This window comes from Epargyreus clarus, unplaced genomic scaffold (assembly GCF_041222505.1).
Source record: "Epargyreus clarus isolate Ecla_fem2 unplaced genomic scaffold, WU_Ecla_fem_2.2 ptg000008l, whole genome shotgun sequence".
Lineage (NCBI taxonomy): Eukaryota > Metazoa > Arthropoda > Insecta > Lepidoptera > Hesperiidae > Epargyreus > Epargyreus clarus.
Window position 1 is genome coordinate 964,700 of NW_027332216.1, and position 20,840 is coordinate 985,539.

The following is a 20,840-nucleotide window of genomic DNA, read 5'->3' on the forward strand; positions in this document are numbered from 1 at the left end:
TACAGCCCAAGCTAATAAAAGCGTGGTAAAAAGAGATTTTGAACAAAATCTGATGGGTAGATTGTTCGTGTTCTAGGATTTTGTTACTTTTTTATTCCATTTTAAAGTTATTGACCAGCATTATAGCGTTGCTGTTCAACGCTGAGTTGAGAGGCGTGTTAAGGTATATTCATTATTACAGACATTCTTCTAGTCCTAAAGGGTAGCAGTCCGTTTTTGAACAAATATTGTACCACGTGACCATTGTGACCACGTAATGTAATGTGAAACTCGTTAACAATTCATAAGAAAAATAACTATATGGATAAATTATTTTGCTTTATTATATTTGAAGTATCTAACAATATTTTGATGCTCAAATCCAACATCCAATCCTAGCGGAGCCGCGGGCGTTGCATACATCCGAGTATATATGAGTTTTAAAGAACCGCAGCCTTTAAAAAGCGCAAGCTTGCAAAGGAAGCTTTTACGTCGAGATTACTGGCATTCCCAGGGGGTCAGACGGAACGCTGTTTCGTGCCTGTATTTACTTTGCCCTTCCTTTTAACCTCAAGTAAAGCTCATATAGGACTTTACAGAGTGAAAAGAAAGACACCATTTTGTACTGAATGTCATACATCGTACAATTTTAGTTCTTACTTTATTTAAAGTTTGGGCATGGGAAACCAAAATTTATACGATTACGTAAGTTATCTACGTAATTATAACTACTTGAATAATATAAAGCAAGAGCCTACTTTGGTTTCCAAGTTTTTCAAAAATACTTAACAGCAGTGTCACTATACCAAACCTTATTTTTTATAAAGGGGCTGTTTATAAAGAAGTTATAGCAGGTTTTTCGGATACAAAAATATCACAGGTCTGTACCCTTACCATGAGTTTTTACGTTTTGACAAATATGACTGTTTTGGTATTTGTTTACGTATTTGCCCATACTATTTCCAATCAGCGCCCCTAGCGGATTATGTCAGATCTTGAAATTTGTATAGGCCAATACGTAAACAAATACCAAAACAGTCATATTTGTCAAAACGCAAAAACTCATGGTAAGGGTACTGATTCGTTAACTTAGTTCTACTAAGTTTATTAATCTTTTAAGCATTTTAAAAGTCCAATCTCGATATTTGTAAACTCCTGCAGAATACTAAAAAAGTTTTTTTTTTTCATATTATATAGGAGTAGCAGACGAGCATACAGTCCACCTGATGATAAGTGGCTACTGCCGCCCATGGACATCTGTAATCAATCCCCTGACAGGATTAAGCTGGAACGCCTCGGAAAGGTATGTCTCCCTTACCACACTTTTCAAACCAGAATACAGCAGCGCTTGAGGCAGAAATTATTAAAATAATCTAAAATTAAAATACAATTTAGCTTTGAAGCATCAACCTGCATCCCTTAACAGAATTAGTGTTCCCGGTGGCCCGCTCCAGGAGAGGGAGGAGCCTGTCCTGGCGGCGGGTCGTTGCCCGCAGCAACAAGTGTATTGATTAATCTGTACAAATAGATGACCCAGATAGATCTATATACTATACAAACACCATGAAGCATGTTAATATATTGTGTACTTACACGTGATACCTGATTTACAGTTTTACGATGTATGATATCTGTTTATTTGTATTTGGTATTAGTTATCTTCTTTGTGTAACCACATAATACTGGAATTTTGTTACTAAGCTTTATATATCGTTTATTTGTTATTTCCAACGCTATATTCGTTTTCAAAGCGAAAATTATATCTTCAAGTTTGATGGGAAATTTGGAAACGACTAATAAATAGAAAAACATGTCGAGCTTAAATTTTTTAAAACGTTGACAAGTAGCTAAACGTGTCTTCTATTGAAACGTCACATGATTTTTAAATCATATAATTCAAAATCTTTTTAAGCCAAAATGTCTTGCACCTAATAAAAATATTAAGAATTTTAGAAGAAAATGTCGATAATAAGTACGAAGACATTATGCACAAAATTCACAAAACAGTGTAATAAACCTTGCAATATTAAACTTTGTCGCCAATTTTCTGTTCAAATTACATGTGTTTTACTACTATTAATCATCACTAATGACAAATTGCGAATATACTCGCGAAACATTTACGATACGAATACAATAATGAAACTAGACAGACGGGGCACTATGTAATACTCGTATGTAATTAATTACGGAACCATTACAACCCAAACGAGCTTTTAATACCCATGGCGGCGTTCGTTGCGAATGTGGAATGAACAATTTTGTAGTTTTCCGCTACATGACCCGTAAGTAGCTATCAAAATAGTACAAGTTATAGGCTATGACGAGAAATTATAAATATTAATGCCACTATTACAAAATATATGTCATCTAGAATTAATATGATGTAGAGTAGGAAGAGTAGAGTCAATGTCATAAAAACATAACATAATTGATTGCTTTTTAAACAGATATCGGGTCTGTTTTATTACTGGGTAAAGTTACTTGTATGTTCTAAATGTAATATTCACTACGTCTTTAAATTACCTGTAATACTGATTAGCTTTCAAATTATTATTTATTTGAGTACGAAATTATTCAAACTCATATTAATAGTATTACAAAAAATATTAAATATAACAAAATTAAAATTGGTCCTTCGAGCCAGATTTTTGAAGCATCTCTCTATAATTGTTTGTACCAACCAACAGCCCGAGGGCACTCGACTCTGCAGAGTCAGAGCAAACAAAGCGCTTCGCCCAGCATCCTGCAACTGTCCGTGTTGCTAATTAATGAATTTGTTTCCGATCTCGTTTGAGTGGGTGTGTTCAGCTTTGAGTCTGGTAGCTTTGAACTTTATGTTCTTATTACGATATGTTGCTGCTAAATATTATGTATTCTGACGATTAACATTTGTTACTAAGTGAAGCGATATGTATTTTGACCAACCACGTAGAGCAGTGATGTCCGTAATTAGAAATTCTACTATGTCTTTGAACCTTTCAATAGTTCGCCATTTTGTTATGAAGGCAATTTGCTGATTAGATTTATTACATTTTGGGTACTTGGACGTTTTGCTACTTAGACGTATAGATAGTGTGGCGTGCATATATGTCTTCTTAGTACCTATAGAACTTAATTTCCGCATAATCAGGCGGTTCAGGCATGTTATGAATTTAGATATTGGTTGTCTATTTGAATATATTAGATATTTGTACGGGTTGTTTCGTAATTCGCAGGTTACGAAGTGGTCATAACATATACCATAAGTAGTAAATTAGTAAAGTGGTTTAAATGTGTCTTTAATTTAAAGTACCTATTCTCTTTCAGAACATTCATACTGCTGACGATATTTTCCCAATGCATGAGCGAAGTGAAAATACCGACGGTAGCTTGGAGAAAAGGCCACGGGCTTCAAATTGTGTGGTTTCCACTTTTCAAACTATTCCCGGTAAGTCACGATTGGCAACCTTTATTATTAACGAGTGGCTTATTTACCGCTATGTTTATTTTTAAATAGCAAATCGTACAATTTAACTTGTATTATGTACGTGAACTTATAAAACACCTTCTGACAAATTTGCCACAATTGTACACAACTTTCATACGTATTGCCTTTTTAACAACCGATATAGACTGCTGTGTTTTGGTTTGTGCGGTGGTAAGCAGAGACACGCTCTTAAATCAAACGCTCTCTTAAGACGCGGCAGTACAAAAATTGCAGAAATCAGTCAGAAACTAAAATATAGCCTAACCTGCTTGATGAAAAATAGATGTACAAGTTATCCTCTAGCAGCTGAACTCTGTTCAACTTATCAAAAATACAACTTCAATACAATTAATCCTTATCCATAAAATATAATATTTACAAGTAAACCCAACAACAAACCCGCATTAAACTTTTGTTCTGAATAACTTTCAATACGGTTTCTCCCTGAAAACTTCGTAGCGGGTACTATTAATTAAAATTTTAAATCTTGGCACAAACGAGTTTACAAATAAGCTTGCTATTAACTGAACTCTGGCCGTACTTTACTATTACTTTTTAATATCGCAATCAGCTTTTTACATCGGATTAAAACTTTGGTTGTATATAAAATTTACGATATAAATTATGGGTACAGTTAAAATTAGAATTCAAAATTTATTGTGTTTAAAGTAAACGTTTAATGTATGCTGACTACTGTTATACCACTTAAGTTGTATTTTTGAAATCATATAAAAAGTTTAGAAAACTGATATCGAAAAGGAAGCTATTATCAAGGTAATACTTTTCTAGGTACTACTAACAATATCAATAATGTGGGGGGTGTGCGGCATTCTGACGGCAACGAACGTGTTCAAGCCGGGCCACCCCGCCAGGACGGACCTGAAGATCAATATCATTGAAGATGCACCTTGGTTTCGTGTACCTTATCCAGGTAAAATCCGCATACATATACCATTAGAGCTCTATCATTTTAGGGAGAACCCTCTGTGGTTCGATTCCGGCCGCATCACAGCTGCACATTTCTGCCCTATAACAAGAACAGTGTTCAGCGCTGTTGTGTTCCGCCCGGCAAGGGAGACATAGGTAACTATCCGAGGCGATCCAACTTGTCCTCGGGGGTAGCAACGCATCTGTGGCCAACCTCAGATACGAATCTAATCTTAACTAGTGTTGATAATTGTCAATGGGCGGCAGTGGCAACTTACCAAAAAATCTGAATGCTCGTTTCATCATCAACCCATTATCGTCCCACCCATTATCGTGCTGGGCACGGGTCTCCTCTCAGAATAAGAAGGTTAGTCCACCGCGCTGGCCAAGTGCTTATTGGTGGACTTTACATACCTTTGAGATTTTTTTTTAATAAATCTCTAAGGTATGCAGGTTTCCTCACGATGTTTTCCTTCACCGTTTAAGCAAGTGATAATTAATTTCTAATACGCACATAACTTTGAAAAATCAGAGGTGTGTGCCTGGGATTTGAACCTCGGACCCCTCGATCGAGAGGCCGAGTTTCTTAACCATTAGGCTATCACCGCTTATGAATGCTCGTTTGCTACTTCAATATAATAAGAAAGTAAATATGTACCTATATTGTATATCATATTAAAGTAGACAATAAGCTTTGCAGTCGAATTTTCATTTACATTTAGATGTACCTTTTATTTTAAATTATTGTATTTGTTCTGTTAGCACAGTATTTCGGGTTTAATTTTAAGCCTTTGTGACGTCACGCTCGGGCCTAATTAAAAGGTCGGGCGCGCTTATTTGTCCTGCCAAAATCAATTAAGCTATTTTTGAGATTATCTCGCATGGATTAACTTTAAATATAGCTTCCTGTGTTATGGTGTTGTATAAATAAGCATATTGGTTTAGGCAGTTAATTGGCAGGTGTGTTGAAACTACAAATTCAATTTAATATTGTTTATTTGTATATTGGAATTAGCGGTGGGTCGTTGCAGTTTTTTCCGTCAACGAAACGTCAACGTTAATTTCAGTTGATCAACTAGTTAATTTCGTCAACGAGTTAACGTGTTACTAATTTCAACTTGCATCAATAAACGGTTTTTAACTATGTTGCAACGATCAACGCTTCTCTACTGAAGTGCGGTAAATGTTATTTTAGAAACAATTTGACGTAGTGCATGTTATTAAATATCAATATTTATTTTATTGAATTGATATAAATATCAATTATAAATATCAAGAATTGATATAAATATCAATTCTTGATATTTATAATTATAATTATTTAAAAATTATTTATTAGGAAATAATTCGATATGTTCTACATAATTGCAGTTCAAATTATGCTATTATACCGACAATCAAGCTCGTCTGCTACTCGTATATTATTAAAAAAAATAACGTAAGTTTAATTCTAAACAAAATACAATTTTACGTTGAAAATAACGGAACGTTCCGTTTAACGTCGTTGACGTAACGTTGATTCGTTGAACGGTTGATTTAACTTGTTCGTTGATTCAACGACCACCGTTACAAAATACAATTTACGTTGTGTGTTACGTTGAAAATAACGAAACGTTCCGTTCAACATCGTTGACGTATTTAACTAGTTAATTTCTATTAGGTTAACGTTGATTCGTTGAATGTGAATCAACGGTTGATATAACTAGTTCGTTGATTCAACGACCACCGCTAATTGGAATTGATCTAAAAGTATCTTTCATACATATACATTACGCTTTCTACACTTAACTCCACACTAGGATTTCATGTGATATAGATAATATTGATATACACAAAGACGAATATACAAACACCATCCTCTCAGAAAGGAAATTGATCATTTAAACTTTAGTCTGTGTCTGTTGTTATACTTCGCAACTCTATAACAATACACGCACGACTGTTACGAAGTTTTCTAGTAGGTACGAAATTTAGGAACATTATTTTCTATCTACAAGGGTAGTTTTTTATATAATATAGGAGTAACAGAGGAGCATGCAGTCCACCTGATAGTAAGTGGCTACTGCTGCCCATGGAACGTTGGTACTAAATCCCACATAGGATTAGATATTCCTATCTGAGATCGGTCAGGAATGCGCCGCTGCCCCTGAGGACTAAGCGGGAAGGTTTCGAAAAGGTATGTCTCTCTTACCACACACTTTAAACCAGAACACAGCAGTGCTTATCACTGCTGTTGTGAGGCGGAAATAGGTGTGGCGATGGTGCCGCCGGAGTCGAACCACAAAGGGTTCTACCACCTTCAAATTAGTTACTTTTAAAGCTAGTTTTATCGCTCAACCATTCTAAATATCTTACTTATGTATCTGTAGGTCAATGGGGAGTCCCCACAGTGAGCGTGGCGGGCGTGCTGGGCATGCTGGCGGGCGTGCTGGCCTGCACCGTGGAGTCCATCAGCTACTACCCCACCACCGCCAGGATGTGTGGTTAGTTTGATTTTGTATCGTAAGCTTATATGTCCTATAAATCGTCTGAACTAATATACTAGTGTGACGGCTTTTTAACTCGTCAAGAGATGGCGCTACATGTTTTCTGAATTGCGCTATTGATGTTTTCTAAACTTTTTGTATGCCTAATATAATATAATTTGATTTCTGATATAAATCCGAATCTGGGATCAGCGAGTTACTTACTTTCCTAACAATATTTAGATCTACGAGGCATAATTTATACTAATAATTAGTATTGGCCAAGTGTAACATTGTAAATTACACATTTGAGATTTTTTTCTTACATAATTTTCCTTTATTATTTACCTAAGTGTAATAGGCACATGACGTAAAAATAACTTAACCCGGGATTTGAAGCCCTAATTTTCAAATTCACACTACTTAGCGAATCATTGTTACCAATAATAAATATAAATGAACTGAGGGCAATTACCCTTTACTAAAATCCCTCAATTATTTCCCGTCTGCAAAGTTTTGTTCAACTTCACGTCCTTATTGTGGAAATTGGAAATGCATTTCTGTAATAACAGTATCGCGTGTTCTGATAAGTTGCGGAGTAATAAGTTACTTAGCTTTAATGTTTTCTAAATGAGTTTAGTTTTACAATAATTTCTTAGTGATCGAAAAATGTAATGTAAGTATGAATATATTAATTGATTCTTTTTTCTATATGAGGTAATTATTCTTTGTGGGATATCTGATTTAATTTGGTTATATAGTATTCTTTTTTCTTTTTTTTAATGTTAATTGGCCATTGTCGCTCATGGCTTAGAATACGGCAACAACGAATATTGCTGTTAATAATTTTTCTATTTAATAGAATTATGAATGGTGGTGGCTTCGAAGTTGAATCACAAAGGGTTCTATCATTTTCAAAAATATTTAATACGAAGCGGTGTTTACTATTGCCGTGAGGGACGTTGGTAATCTATCCAAATAAGATTGTAATGTAACTTAGGTTGGCCATAGAAGCATTGCTACTCTTATAGCCTTATCATATCTTAATAAGCAGCTAGAAACAGCTGTAGAGGTGCTGTCTTCAAAAACGTTATCGATTCCACTACGTATTAAGTAAGTGTTGTTGTGTAGCGGCGCCGCCGCCGCCGCTGCACGCCATCAACCGCGGGCTCGGCGTGGAGGGGCTCGGCACGGCGCTGGCGGGCCTGTGGGGCTCCGGCAACGGCACCAACACCTTCGGCGAGAACGTCGGCGCCATCGGCGTCACCAAGGTAACTTTACTGAGCTCTAGCAATAGGCGGGGGGAGGGGACAGTCTGCCCCGGGCCTCCAGTGCGTACTAATCATTTTTTTTTGTTTTGTTATAGCTATACTCACTTCTACGCACACACATTGACATACACAGTTTCTATACACTCGTTTTCTGCTATACTATAGCCATTCTAGACATTTAACAGATTGTTTGGTTCTGACGACCTTTTTTTGGCAATTGTGTTTGGGGGCCCCCGGGCGCCTGGGGCGGACACTCCTTCCGCCCGCCTCTCCCCCTTAGTCCACTAGAGCCCACTCTAAGATTCTTCGCATTATGCAAGCCATGGACACAAACAAACGAATAAACATACACTCAAACTTAATCCCTAAAATCGAAATTCATCATTTTGTTGATATATTAAAACTTACAAAACAACTTCGTTATAATTATACATTGATTCATAGAACCTAACCTCAATTACTTGGTATTTATTAGGTATTGTTTTTCTTAATAATAAGTCTTATCTTACTATATCTAAGGATAGACTGCTGATTACAACAAATTGCACGCCAATTACCTGTAACGTAACGCTGGTTGACTGACATTGTGAACTAAAAGGTTCAGGTTGATCGCCTCGAATTGCGAACATTATCGAGGACTGTACGCTAAATTACTTAAACACGCCAGCAGAACAGATTGAGAATACGCTGAATTAATAATAAAGTAAGTAGGATAATTATGTCAGTGTATATTTTTTATAATAATGTTACAAAGTTTAAAAAATATTTTACATATTATTCTGCATGTGTTACATTATAAGCACCACACAAAGAGGACGCCAAGATAATAGGAAATACTATATAATATCATATTATTATCTCGCAGCCTGAATTCTCTAAATGCGTGTTTCTTTTTTTCGGGTTGCTCTTTTGTTTCGTTGAGTTTAAAATTAGAACGTCGCTAAAGAAGTTTTCATTTCAAAAGTATATTACGAGTTTATTCTGTTATTAGTCGTAACTAGGGTACCCGAAAATGTGATGCCCCATTGTATAAAGTAATAATTAAAAAGAAACCAATTATGATGTCATTTTTCATAAAAAAAAGTCAATAACAAGCAAAACAGCCAACAGTACGTCAGAGGATTTAAATACGTAGATTGTAGGTACTTGTAGAAAGAATACAATCAAACTCAAACTGTGCTAGTGCATGATGTAGTCATCATATTGGCCTTTCGGGAATAATTAAATTGGATGTCGAGGCCCCCTTGATACCGGGGGTTCCACTAGATCGGGTCCCATTAAGATTGGGGTCTGCGCAAGATTGGGGCTCTGGGCATGGACCCGTATGGTCTTATGGTATGGTATGGTATGGTACACTCCTGTAAGGACGGTACTGACGGCGGCTCCCGCCTGGCAGGTGGGTTCCCGGCGCGTGGTGCAGTGGGCGGCGGGGCTGATGCTGCTGCAGGGCGTGGTGGGCAAGCTCGGTGCCGTCTTCATCATCATCCCGCAGCCCGTCGTCGGCGGACTCTTCTGCGTCATGTTCGGCATGATCTCCGCTTTCGGTGAGTGCCTTGCTACATCCTTTCCATCAGCTAATCTAAGGATTAAAAAATACTTTCTACGTAGTAGGATTTCCTCACTCAAAGGATGCCACAGACATAATATGAAGATAAAGACATATAGATACATTTGATAGTTCGGAGCTCAATCTGAACAGAAATCAAATGTATTATTTGATTTCTGACCGGGGGATTGAACCCGGAATCTTCTGTGCTGTGTATAGTGATCGCAATATGTTGTTGTAGTTAAATTACAAAAAAATGTTGAGATAACAAACAGGTTAATAAATAAGTAAACTTTAATAAAAACCGTTGCATTATAAAAATAACCGCGTAGTGTCTACTTCGAGAAACATGTCTTTCAGTGACCCAGCAGCGTTTTCGCTTAGAGGAGACATTAGACTAATGGTAAACTTTCAAAGTCTGATTAGTAGACTGTTTCTCCTCCCAGGTCTATCCGCCCTCCAGTACGTGGACCTGAACAGCTCCCGGAACCTGTACATCATCGGGTTCAGCCTGTTCTTCCCGCTGGTGCTGACGCGCTGGATGGGTGCCCACAGCGGGGTCATCCAGACCGGCGTGGAGGCGCTGGACGCCGTGCTGCAGGTGCTGCTGTCCACCTCCATCCTGGTGGGCGGCATCACTGGCTGCTTGCTGGATAACTTGATACCTGGTGAGATCCATAACAAATAGACGTTTAAGTAATTACATACCTGGTGAGGTCTTACGTGGTAAAAATATTATTATTATTATATTTTGAGTCATAGAATGTAGATTGAGTTGTATAGGTACATTTTACAAGATATTTTCAATTAAATATCTGGTGAGGTCTTCGATTGTATAAGTATTTTGAGTAGCAGAATGGCAATTTTTACAAGACATTTGCCTTTTTCTGTAAGCTAGATAAAAGATACAATCCTTGTAGATAAAGTAATTTTACATAAAGAATATGTTCTATGTTATAAGGACAACCATATGAGCAAGAATAACTCACTGTCGCTTGTAATGTTGTATATGGCCAAATAATCATAATTCTAGTAAAAAATCGTTACTGCAATTCCTGTTCAAAAGTTCCAACGTGTTTAACTAGCTGACGTTTAAGGATGTGAGATTATTTTAAGTCAAATAACATATTTCGAATCTATTTTCAATAAACAATTCCATTATTTTCTCTACATTCCCCGATCCATCAAGCGCGACTGTATCAAGATGGACTGGTCCCGAATATTGATGTCTGAAGGCTGAAGGGAGCCATCGGCTATTGTTTCCACTGGCTCGCCGCCAGCTTACTTTGTCAATATTATTATCCGCTAATATAGACGTAGCCGCGAAACAAACCTCTAGGTCACGTGACTCATGATCATTTATATTTGGAAAACACAATTGTTGCTTATTTTATTGAATCTTAAACGTTTCCATAATGTGCGTGGAAAACTGCATTAAATAGTAGTTATATTTTTCATTTTAAATATAAAGTTATTACAATATGGACTATTTTTTTAACGAACGTGACGTCATAATTCAGTAAACAAACAATCCAGTTGTTTTTGTTGTATATATGTTTCATTGAACTTATTTATATGGTTTTATTTTGGGTTAACTTTTACATGGTTGATACATGCTATCCCTAATATTAATTGATTTTCATTTTCGAATTTAATTTGGACCCTTAATTATGATATTAAAGAAATGTTTTCTAAGATGCTCATAAATGTAGGTATACTCACACAGCAAAACATAATTTCAACATATCTAAATAAATAGGTAAATACAACCAGTTCAGTTTTTTTTGTATTTGATGTATTAATCAATTTTCTTTCTCATTTGTTTTAGTTAGTAGCTATATAGCTAATTGTTCGTCATCAACCTATTATTGTCCCACTGCTGGGCACGAGTTTCCCCTCAGAATGAGAAGGATGTACAGGGTGATTTTTTCCTTATAAGCGACACTATCCGGTGATGAAATAATACAGGGTTTGTTATTTTTTTTCGAAATGAACTTGTTCGATTCCCAGACAGGGAATCAGATTTTTAAAAAGGCCCTGAAGGCCCATTTGAAAAATTCACCCTGTAAGAAATGGAAAGAGACAAAACAGTTCAGTATTATTTTTTCATTTGTTTGTCGAGTAATTGTCCAATTCTTGTTTCATTTAATACCTATTAAAATGCTTTATTCTGATCGTTCTTATGGAAAAAAACATGGCCAAATTTCTACCACTGGACAATACTGATACATATAATATGTACATGCAAGGTACGGACAAGGAGCGCGGGCTGGCGGCGTGGGCGCAGGAGATGTCGCTGCACGCGGCGGGCGCGAGCGACGAGGGCGACACCTACGACTTCCCCGTCGGCATGCCCTACATCCGCAGGTACAGCAACTCCGCGCTGCCCCACTGCTGGGCAAGGGTGTAGTAATTTATGTTGTGATATTCTACAAGCGGCACCGATATACTGTATTAGAAATGTTGCGGACAATATATAGGGTGAATTTTTCAAATGGGCCATCACGGCCAAATCCGAAACTCTAAGGATTAGCAAAAAATCCTGAATGGAGTTATGACTGTATCTACGTTATAACACCGCTTATGTATTTTAGTTTGAAAGGTATAATTAAATAGAGATATTAAAATTGGACGTACCAATTTTAGCCTTATCGTATTTAAAATTTTCTACAATATTGTGTATTTTACTGCCTTTCATGAGTTCCTATTTATTAATTCTTTTTTTAACCACTTTCAAACAAGATTGCAAACGTCACCTAATTCTTTAATTATCATAAAATTGAAAAATTCTATTAAGTACTTACTACATTTTTAAAATTTTCAGATGGAATTGGACCAAATATTTGCCATTCATGCCGACCTATGAAGCTGGGAAATTCACAGCGTTGTTTAAAAGGAAAAAAGATAGTTGATGCTTTAATTCTTCAAATAATTATTTATATATTTTACATGATTTCTTTAAACATCGTTTAGTTACATATATTTAATGCCAATTGCCAATTGATAATGTACAAAATAGTTTATTGTACTTATATATTTTAGGGTATTGAGTACTTAATATTAAGTAAAAGTTAAAGTATATAATAAGGTGAGTGTACACGTTTAGGTACATTCAGGTGGTGCTAATAAGCTGTTGTGAAAAAACACAATAATTTGGTTTTTACTAAATATGAAATCTACTTATGAATTTAATGTTAATAAAGTTAGTAAAATTATAAAATTAAATAATAATATAATATATGAAAATAATAAATATATTAATTTATAACATAAAATAGAAGTCTATTATTTTATTTCCACACCCTATAAATAATTTCATCCTCTAAACTCGATTTTCTATAAAACATACTTGAATATGTATTTTATGTTAGATTTCCTCCCATAATTTTAGAATATAACTGTCAATAATTTTGGAAAATTAATTAAATCCTTTCAATTATATTGATGTTACGTTTCTCATGACACGTGACACAAATTAAACTTTAATATTACGTTTCATCCATCATCTTACATAAGAGAAAATCTTTACTCCTTACATAATTCGGAACTACCAGGTACCAAGGTACTTCTGCGTTATAACATGTTCCAACTTAGTCTTCAGGGACAACGACGGATGACAGCAACTCGTAGTACAACTGGCCTACATTTATGAGGTGAACATCGGTCGGTCGGTGGCCATGGTCGTAGCTAAGGCATAAGGGCCCCTGTCAAAAGTAACTCTTCACCCTTGGTAAGTTTTGAAGCTCCCGAGAATTTTGTCTAGATTTATTTATCGCCAACTTCTTTCAAACACTTGGTGTCGTTCATTGTAATATAGATTACGTAGATTATTTGTCTTTTGTTGGTCAATAAAATTCACCCAGAATGGTTATTTAAGTGGCAGGCGCCCATCCAGCCCTCAACGCTATCTTTAACTAACATCATCGACAATGGTCACATAATTACGAAAGCAACAAATTGCCCGCAAGCTCATTTCTCGTTACGTTGCATAGACATAAAAGTTCCGCGCAGTTTTCCAATACTATTTTGGACTCAAAGGAAACTTCCTCCGTTCAAGTGCGCATCAACTTTTCCTAGCCGTAACGACTTTCGCTGTAAACTTACGAGTAATAAATACTTTATGTAGCAAAACTTGTTGGTTGATTGAAAATTTATATGTTTCTAGTTAAACTTTGGCTGCAAGCCTTTCTGAAACCCACAGCTGGGCACTGGTCTAAGAAGGCTAAAGTAGCGAAAGGTTTGAGTTACTGGCTATCGGTAACTGTTTTTGAGCTGCTGATAAGATCTCAACCGCTTAACATTACTTAACTCTGTGAGTTCGAAGGTGGTAGTACCCTTTGTGGTCCTCCCCTCCGGCAGCACCACCGCCACACCTATTTCTGTCTCATACCAGCAGTGTTAAGCGATCCTGTGTTCTGCTTTAAAGGGTATGATAAGGGACACATACTTTTCCGAGGCGTTCCAGCTAAGTCCTCAAGCGTAGCGGCACATCTGTGGCCGACCTCAGGTGGGAATATCTAATCTTTTCTGGAGTTGATTACAGACGACCGGGCTGCCCAAGTGCGAATTGGTAGACTTACGTAAAGTCCTTGCAAACTTCCTATTTTCCTTTTATTTTTAAGATTTTGTAGGTATGCAGGTTTCCTCACGATGTTTTCCTCCACCGTTTAAGCAAGTGATAAAATATTTCTAACACCCACATAACTTTGAAAAATCAGAGGTACGTGCCTAGGATTTGAACCATGGACCCCTGGATTAAGAGGCCGAGTTTCTTAACCACTAGGCTATCACTGCTTCTCAACCGCTTAACATTACTAAACTCCGTAAGTTACCATTTACACAAACGATAAGTTCGGTTCAAGAATTGATTCTACCAGGGCGGTACCACCTCTACCAATTTCTCACGTGAAGCAGTTTTGCGTTTCGGGGTGTAGGTGTCAGCTATCTTACACATAATACAGTGACCATTTTAGTCCTCAAATATATGGACACATTCATGATCTGCTTCGGTTAAAACCCTTGATGTGTGCAAAGTTGCTTCCAGATGTTCGTCGGCGTCAATTTTATCACAATCTTTACATTTACACTAGAAAAGTTATATATTCAATACAGAAATGACTCGCTTTTGTAAAAAGTTATGTTACCAACCTCCATAAAAAGTTATGCTTGTAACTTCTAAGCGATACAACGTGATATGGATTGAATATAAGAGAAATGTGCCAACGAAATAAGAAAACTAATTGATATGTTCAACACTTGTCTAGTTGTTAAACAAGAATAAATTTGACACTCAACTTGAACAGAAAATTAAATACATAATTAATGTATAATATTATTCGTCGGGTATTGTAACCGGAACCCCACGTGTCTGACCCTTTGGTGACCAATACGTCAGCGGACGGGTCAAAATGTTCTTAGGTTATTACAAAGGGGACCTCAATTTTGCTAAAAGCCTTCGCTAAATGTATGTGTAATAAATATTTTATTTGAGGTCGTGAATATTGTCGAGTAACATAAGACATTCCAACTTAGTTCTTGGTGGGGTAGCATGTGTGATGGTCTTCAGGTAAGGCTATTTTGCTTGGCTAGTGTTGGTCATAAATGTTTGGCTCTGGGAAGAAAAATAAAAGTAAAAGACGCCCGCTAACTTTATCACAATATAATTTGTATACGGTATTGGTATAATAAGCAAAATTAAATTTTGTTTTAGATGTCTGTGAGCCTGTATTGACCCGCACGTAGACTAAGCCCGTGCAAACCTTGTATTCTACTACCCTTAATGAATGGAAGATTCACAATTTCATAAACCCCAATCGCGCTCCTACGATGCTCTAATCAACCCGATAATAATATCTCCGCAGAGAACAAGAAATAGCGTGAAAATAAAATGAACTTATGAATCATACGTTCAAATGTGGTTCGTATGCCCAGAAGCGGTATTGGAAAAAATATTTCCAGTTTTATAAGAATTCAACCCATACATAACGTAACGCCTACCACGATCTCAGGAATGTCGAAATTGAACATGTTCATGAGAGCAGAATACCTAATGAAGATACGATTCAATACTTATTAAAGTACCGAAAACCAAAGTTAGGGCTCGTGTGGGCGTCTCTCCTATGACAGACGGCTTCGAAACGTGACTAAGCATTGTGATTTAGGTTTAGCCGAATCTAATCTGTCTTTATATATTTGGTTGTCTTGATTAAGTCTACATTCGTCATTTATTTCATTAATCGGCCAGAGTAGGAACTACCGATATATATTAACAGTGTGTGACGTAGACAAAGCATCTCTATTTCTAGATATTGATCTAATGCAAAGAGCAAATAGGATGAGGATATCGATAGACATACCTACTTACCCATAGATTTAGAAACTATGTCATTTCGGCTATTCATAACATTTATTTACTTTGTAGGCCATAGTTTTATATTGTCTTGTATAGCAAATGAACATACAATCTATCTTTTACTTATATAGCATTAAATAGGATATTTCAGGTACTAAAAGGGCTATTGGATACGTCAAGGGCTATCGACTGCTGCCGCAGACACGTGACTCACATGTACCCTCCGCTCGGCAAACAATAAAAGGGTTCTAAGGATTTTATCTATTTAGAGCTATCAATCTTTCTGTGATATTTGAACTTTCAGCAATATTTGAACTTTCAAAATAATAGTAATATATCATTATTATGGAAAAGGTGGGTAGACAGACACAAAAGAGGAATTACCTATCCTTATTTTGGACAGCCTACATTTCCTACCTCCACACGTACATAAATTAAAAGGCGCATAGATATATTTTGTAAATAAATAATGAACTTACCTATTACTTATAATTAAACAGAGTGTTATTGTGATAACTGTAGACCAAGACAAGAAGTATTATAGCTGCAACACTCGTCTGGAATAAAGATCCCAAGACAACAAACATTTCCATTGCGGGGACATCTGTCTACATTTTACTGACAGTTTCAAAATTGCTCCAGCATTCAACCTCTTCATTTAAGCATTCACTCCGTCCCTTTGTTTAACCAAGATTGATTCTGCATTTTTCTGAAAGAACTCGACCTAACTACCTAACAAAGAGCATTACGAGGCTTCGGAGATAATAAGGCCTCTTCAGAAACAATCAGGAGTGCAGTGTACCGTTGCTTTCTGGTTAATTATGAGCCCGGTTTAATTATAAGTAAAAAAAAATGTTTTCAAAGGTATGTGAAGTCTACCAATTCGTACTTGACCAGCGCGGTGGACTATGGCCTAATCTTTGTCATTCTGAAAGGATACCCGTGTCCAGCGGTGGGACAGTAACGTCGAGGACGACGAGGAGGAATCCTTAGCAATGGCCTCTTTAGAATTAGGGGTGCAGTATTGCAAGTGTTCAGTTCGGTCGGAATATCCGGCGCACGCATTGTAACCTGTTGTGCGGCGGGGAGGGCGCGCTATCGACCGGGGCGAGGCAGTCCCGGCCGCGCGGTGTCCGGCGCCGAGCGTGTCCCAGTGCGTCCCACTGCGTCCCAGTGCGTCCCAGTGCCGGAGTGCCAGTGCCCGTTGTGCCCGACATGCAGCCGACACCACGCACGCCGCACTGAACCCACGATTTCAGGTATGTCGAATATTTTTTTATATTGCGTTGTCGCACTAAATATAGCTTTGTTTGATCATTGTTTGGATGCTTTCGGCATTCGATTCGATTTTGATCCCGTATTACGTATCTTCGTCAGGTGTGAGATGTTTCCCGTTATCTTTATTTTATTGTTTATTACGCTTTTATTGATGCTCGACGGCTAATTACAGCGCAAAGACACGTAATTAAAATACGAATTTATTATTTTAAGAGACATAAAATTCTTTAAATATGAATTTATTAGCTATGTGTAAAATGTGTATGTTTTGTAGACATTGCTTATTTTTTGTTTAATTTTTCTGCTCAGTTTGCATTAAACAATTTTTGTTTGGGTTTATTTGATGTACTGAATAACTAAACTGCATACATTAAACCTACCCACATATTCCGGTAACCACTTGAACTGTGTATTTCTATTCTTAGTACAACAATAACAATTGCGGTGGTCTTGCGACGCCGTACGTTCGTAAATTATTGGAATTTCACATACGAATTACCTACTGGATAGAAAATAAAAAATGGAAACCAAACAAAGTATGGCGGCCGATTTTCAGCCTCTTGTTTCAATTTTAATGAAAGAACTTGTCTCAAATATTTTTATTCTTATTATAGTTTTAAAGTAACTAGCATAAAACCTTTTTCTTTTCCTTCGACTATGAAAAAAAATATGTATGTCGTACAGGTACTCTATTACGACTCAATTGAAGAGAAAACAAGAAAGTCCAAAAATAATATTTGTATTTTATATTATATACCTGTACATTAATGAAAAGTTCATGTTTACTCTTATATAGGCAATTAGGTCCTCATTAATCAAAATATTATATAAAAAAGGGTTTATGAAATGTCGCCGCGTCTTTCACAACGTTGAAGCATTCTCTTGTCCCCTTTTGCGCATTTTATTAGTGAATATCGTGATCTCCATTGAACTTGACCTTTCCTGTCATTAATCTAAAGTGATTTATTCCAAACGAGTCGTTTTAGGCAATAAAGGCTGTAGACAATTTTCACTTTGGTAAAGTAAAAGGGCGGACCTTTAAACTTTATTAGTAAACGAGCTTTTGCCCGCCGCTTCGCTCGCGTTACGAAGTAATATTTTCATCCCCTATTTTATCCCCTTGGGGGTAGAATTGATCAAAATACTTTCTTAGCGAATGCCTACGTCATGACATCTACCTGCCAAATTTCAGCCCGATCCGTCCAGTGGTTTGGGCTGTGCGTTGATAGATCACTATATCAGTCAGTAACATTTGAGTTATATATATTTAGACAGTATTCAAACAATAATTAAGGCTTATTAAAAAGGATCCAAATCTCTCTCCGATAAATATCGGTATAAGTGAATGTATTCGTACCACCCCATTGTACCATACCATAACACCCCTACTCTCAGAAATACATGTTACTGAAAATAATTCATATCCTTTTGAAATTGGTCGTACAATCCCACCTACCCAAAAAGATATGTAGGTGATTGTAGGTAAAATATAGGATAACGCGACTGAATATTTTAAAACGCAGTTGCGCAATAGTACGTTTTTGCAACAACAAAGGATTAGAACAAGGTTGTTGCGCAATTTGTCGCCAATACTGCGCGACCTACACAATTGCTGAATAACAGAATTATAATAAAATGTCTGTAAAAAGATAGTAATAAACGTATAAGTATTTTGATTTTGCCTGGGTAGGTTCTTGGAGCACTAAGTCTTCTATATACATACTAGCTGACCCGGCAAACGTTGTATTGCCATATAAATAAAAAAATGTTAAGGATGACCAACCCTTATCACTTAGGGGTATGAAAAATAGATGGTAGCCGATTCTCAGACCTACTGAATATGCATATAAAATTTAGTGAAAATCGGTAAAGCTGTTTCGGAGGAGTACGGTAACTAACATTGTGACACAAGAATTTTATATATAAGATTTGTATGGTACAAAACAAATATACAAATTACTATAGTCATAGTAAAAGTATTTATATTACTTCATCTATTTAATATGTACATCTAGTTGATACAAATACCATTTACAGAAGAGACAACAAGTAAAATGAGTCATTTTTTCCAAAATTTGGAAACTTTCAACCTTCTTAAACCGTAAAAAATTACAAGTATATTTAAATTACAAACAAAATTTTAAGTACATTATTAATGTTTATTACAAAATACAATATTGTATGATGAATATATCCATTACATAATACCAAATTACTATATCTAGTATCAAAATGAACAGCCAGACTGACTCAACAGTTATTAACTAATTTAGTCTTCAAACGGTGGCAAGTAAGTTTCAGCAAGTCCTGTTTTATTTAAGGCTAGTTCTCCTCCTGGGATTATCCGCGTTTAAAGTTTGACTTACATCATAACTAACTCTTGAGTACCTAGACACTTTCAGAATGCCTCAATGTCTTCAATACATTAAGGGTTAAAAGGAAAAGCTGTTTGTGCATCATTATAAATTATTTAAGAGTCTAGGACGAGTTCTGGTCCCTTTCCCGACCGTGTGCATTGCAAAACTTTAACAATAGAAAAGTATCCATATTGTTAAAATAAATAACCTACTACATACAGATACTAGTAGGTAAATCAAACGAAATGCGGGGAAAAAAACAATTACTTTCAATTGTTGATATCATCATTTTTCATTTTGATGTACAAATAGTAATTGTTATTCCTAAGTAACTCCAGATAATTAAGGATAATGTAAAAATACGGATAGCTCAACAGTGTTAAAAGTTTGACACGACCATCGCCGGGTCCACTATCTTGGACCTCCGATAACCCTACGTCAAATCTAATTAGGTCCGTTTTCAAGATTAGCTCGAACTCACAGAAATAATAAAATTTTAGAAATATACGATTCAATAACAGTTTATTTGTCGTAAATAGTAATTTTACAAATGAGCTACAAGATTTTCTACCCGGTCGTGGAAGATACTTTTTTTCGATTATGCGTATGATTGTATGTATGCCGCATACACTTGAGGCTTCGTTAGATTCGTCTTAATTGTGAGTAATCTTATATATAAAATTCTCGTGTCACAATGTTAGTTACCGTACTCCTCCGAAACGGCTTTACCGCTTTTCACCAAATTTTATATACATATTTAGTAGGTCTGAGAATCGGCTACTATCTATTTTTCACACCTCTAAGTGATAAAAAAATATTAAGGGCTGTTCACCCTTAATATTTTTTTATTTATTTGCAACACAACGTTTGTCGGGTCAGCTAGTCATAGTCTATATTTTTAAGTCTTGTCTTTATACTATATATCGGCTGGTTATACATTTATATAGTTATTGAAACATAATAAATTTCTCACTTTAAATAAACAATACTTCTTAGGACCGACATGAAGTCTTTCGTTCTACGCAACATTCGTATCGATCGATTAGTATGGAATTGCTCTCTACGTCACAAGGCCCGGAGTTATTCCCAGCGGGATAAGTGTTTGTTACAAGCCTACGTATATATACATATATATACGTACGTCTTGAGGTCTGTTTGTTGGGTCTCCGCCCCTCGGGTCTAAACACAAACACTAC

General features: G+C 36.3%; 2 protein-coding genes across 6 annotated transcripts in view; both read left to right on the top strand.

Annotated features, from left to right (window-relative positions):
- Positions 1-12,890, top strand: part of LOC140744066 (solute carrier family 23 member 2) — a 34,019-nt gene extending 21,129 nt beyond the window's left edge. For all 4 annotated transcript variants that reach the window (XM_073075523.1, XM_073075524.1, XM_073075525.1 and 1 more), the window contains 8 exons: positions 3,289-3,409; positions 4,238-4,379; positions 6,745-6,858; positions 7,972-8,111; positions 9,508-9,655; positions 10,104-10,325; positions 11,907-12,024; positions 12,482-12,890. In XM_073075523.1, coding sequence (XP_072931624.1) covers positions 3,289-3,409; positions 4,238-4,379; positions 6,745-6,858; positions 7,972-8,111; positions 9,508-9,655; positions 10,104-10,325; positions 11,907-12,024; positions 12,482-12,569 — 1,093 coding nt within the window. In that variant the 3' untranslated portion in view covers positions 12,570-12,890. The remainder of the gene's footprint in view (positions 1-3,288; positions 3,410-4,237; positions 4,380-6,744; positions 6,859-7,971; positions 8,112-9,507; positions 9,656-10,103; positions 10,326-11,906; positions 12,025-12,481) is intronic.
- A 4,242-nt stretch (positions 12,891-17,132) lies between these two features.
- Positions 17,133-20,840, top strand: part of LOC140744067 (uncharacterized) — an 88,404-nt gene continuing 84,696 nt past the window's right edge. Inside the window, exon 1 of one of the 2 annotated variants that reach the window (XM_073075529.1) lies at positions 17,133-17,268. The gene's annotated coding sequence lies outside the window, so the exon portion shown is untranslated. The remainder of the gene's footprint in view (positions 17,269-20,840) is intronic. The other variant, XM_073075528.1, reaches the window with a different exon arrangement.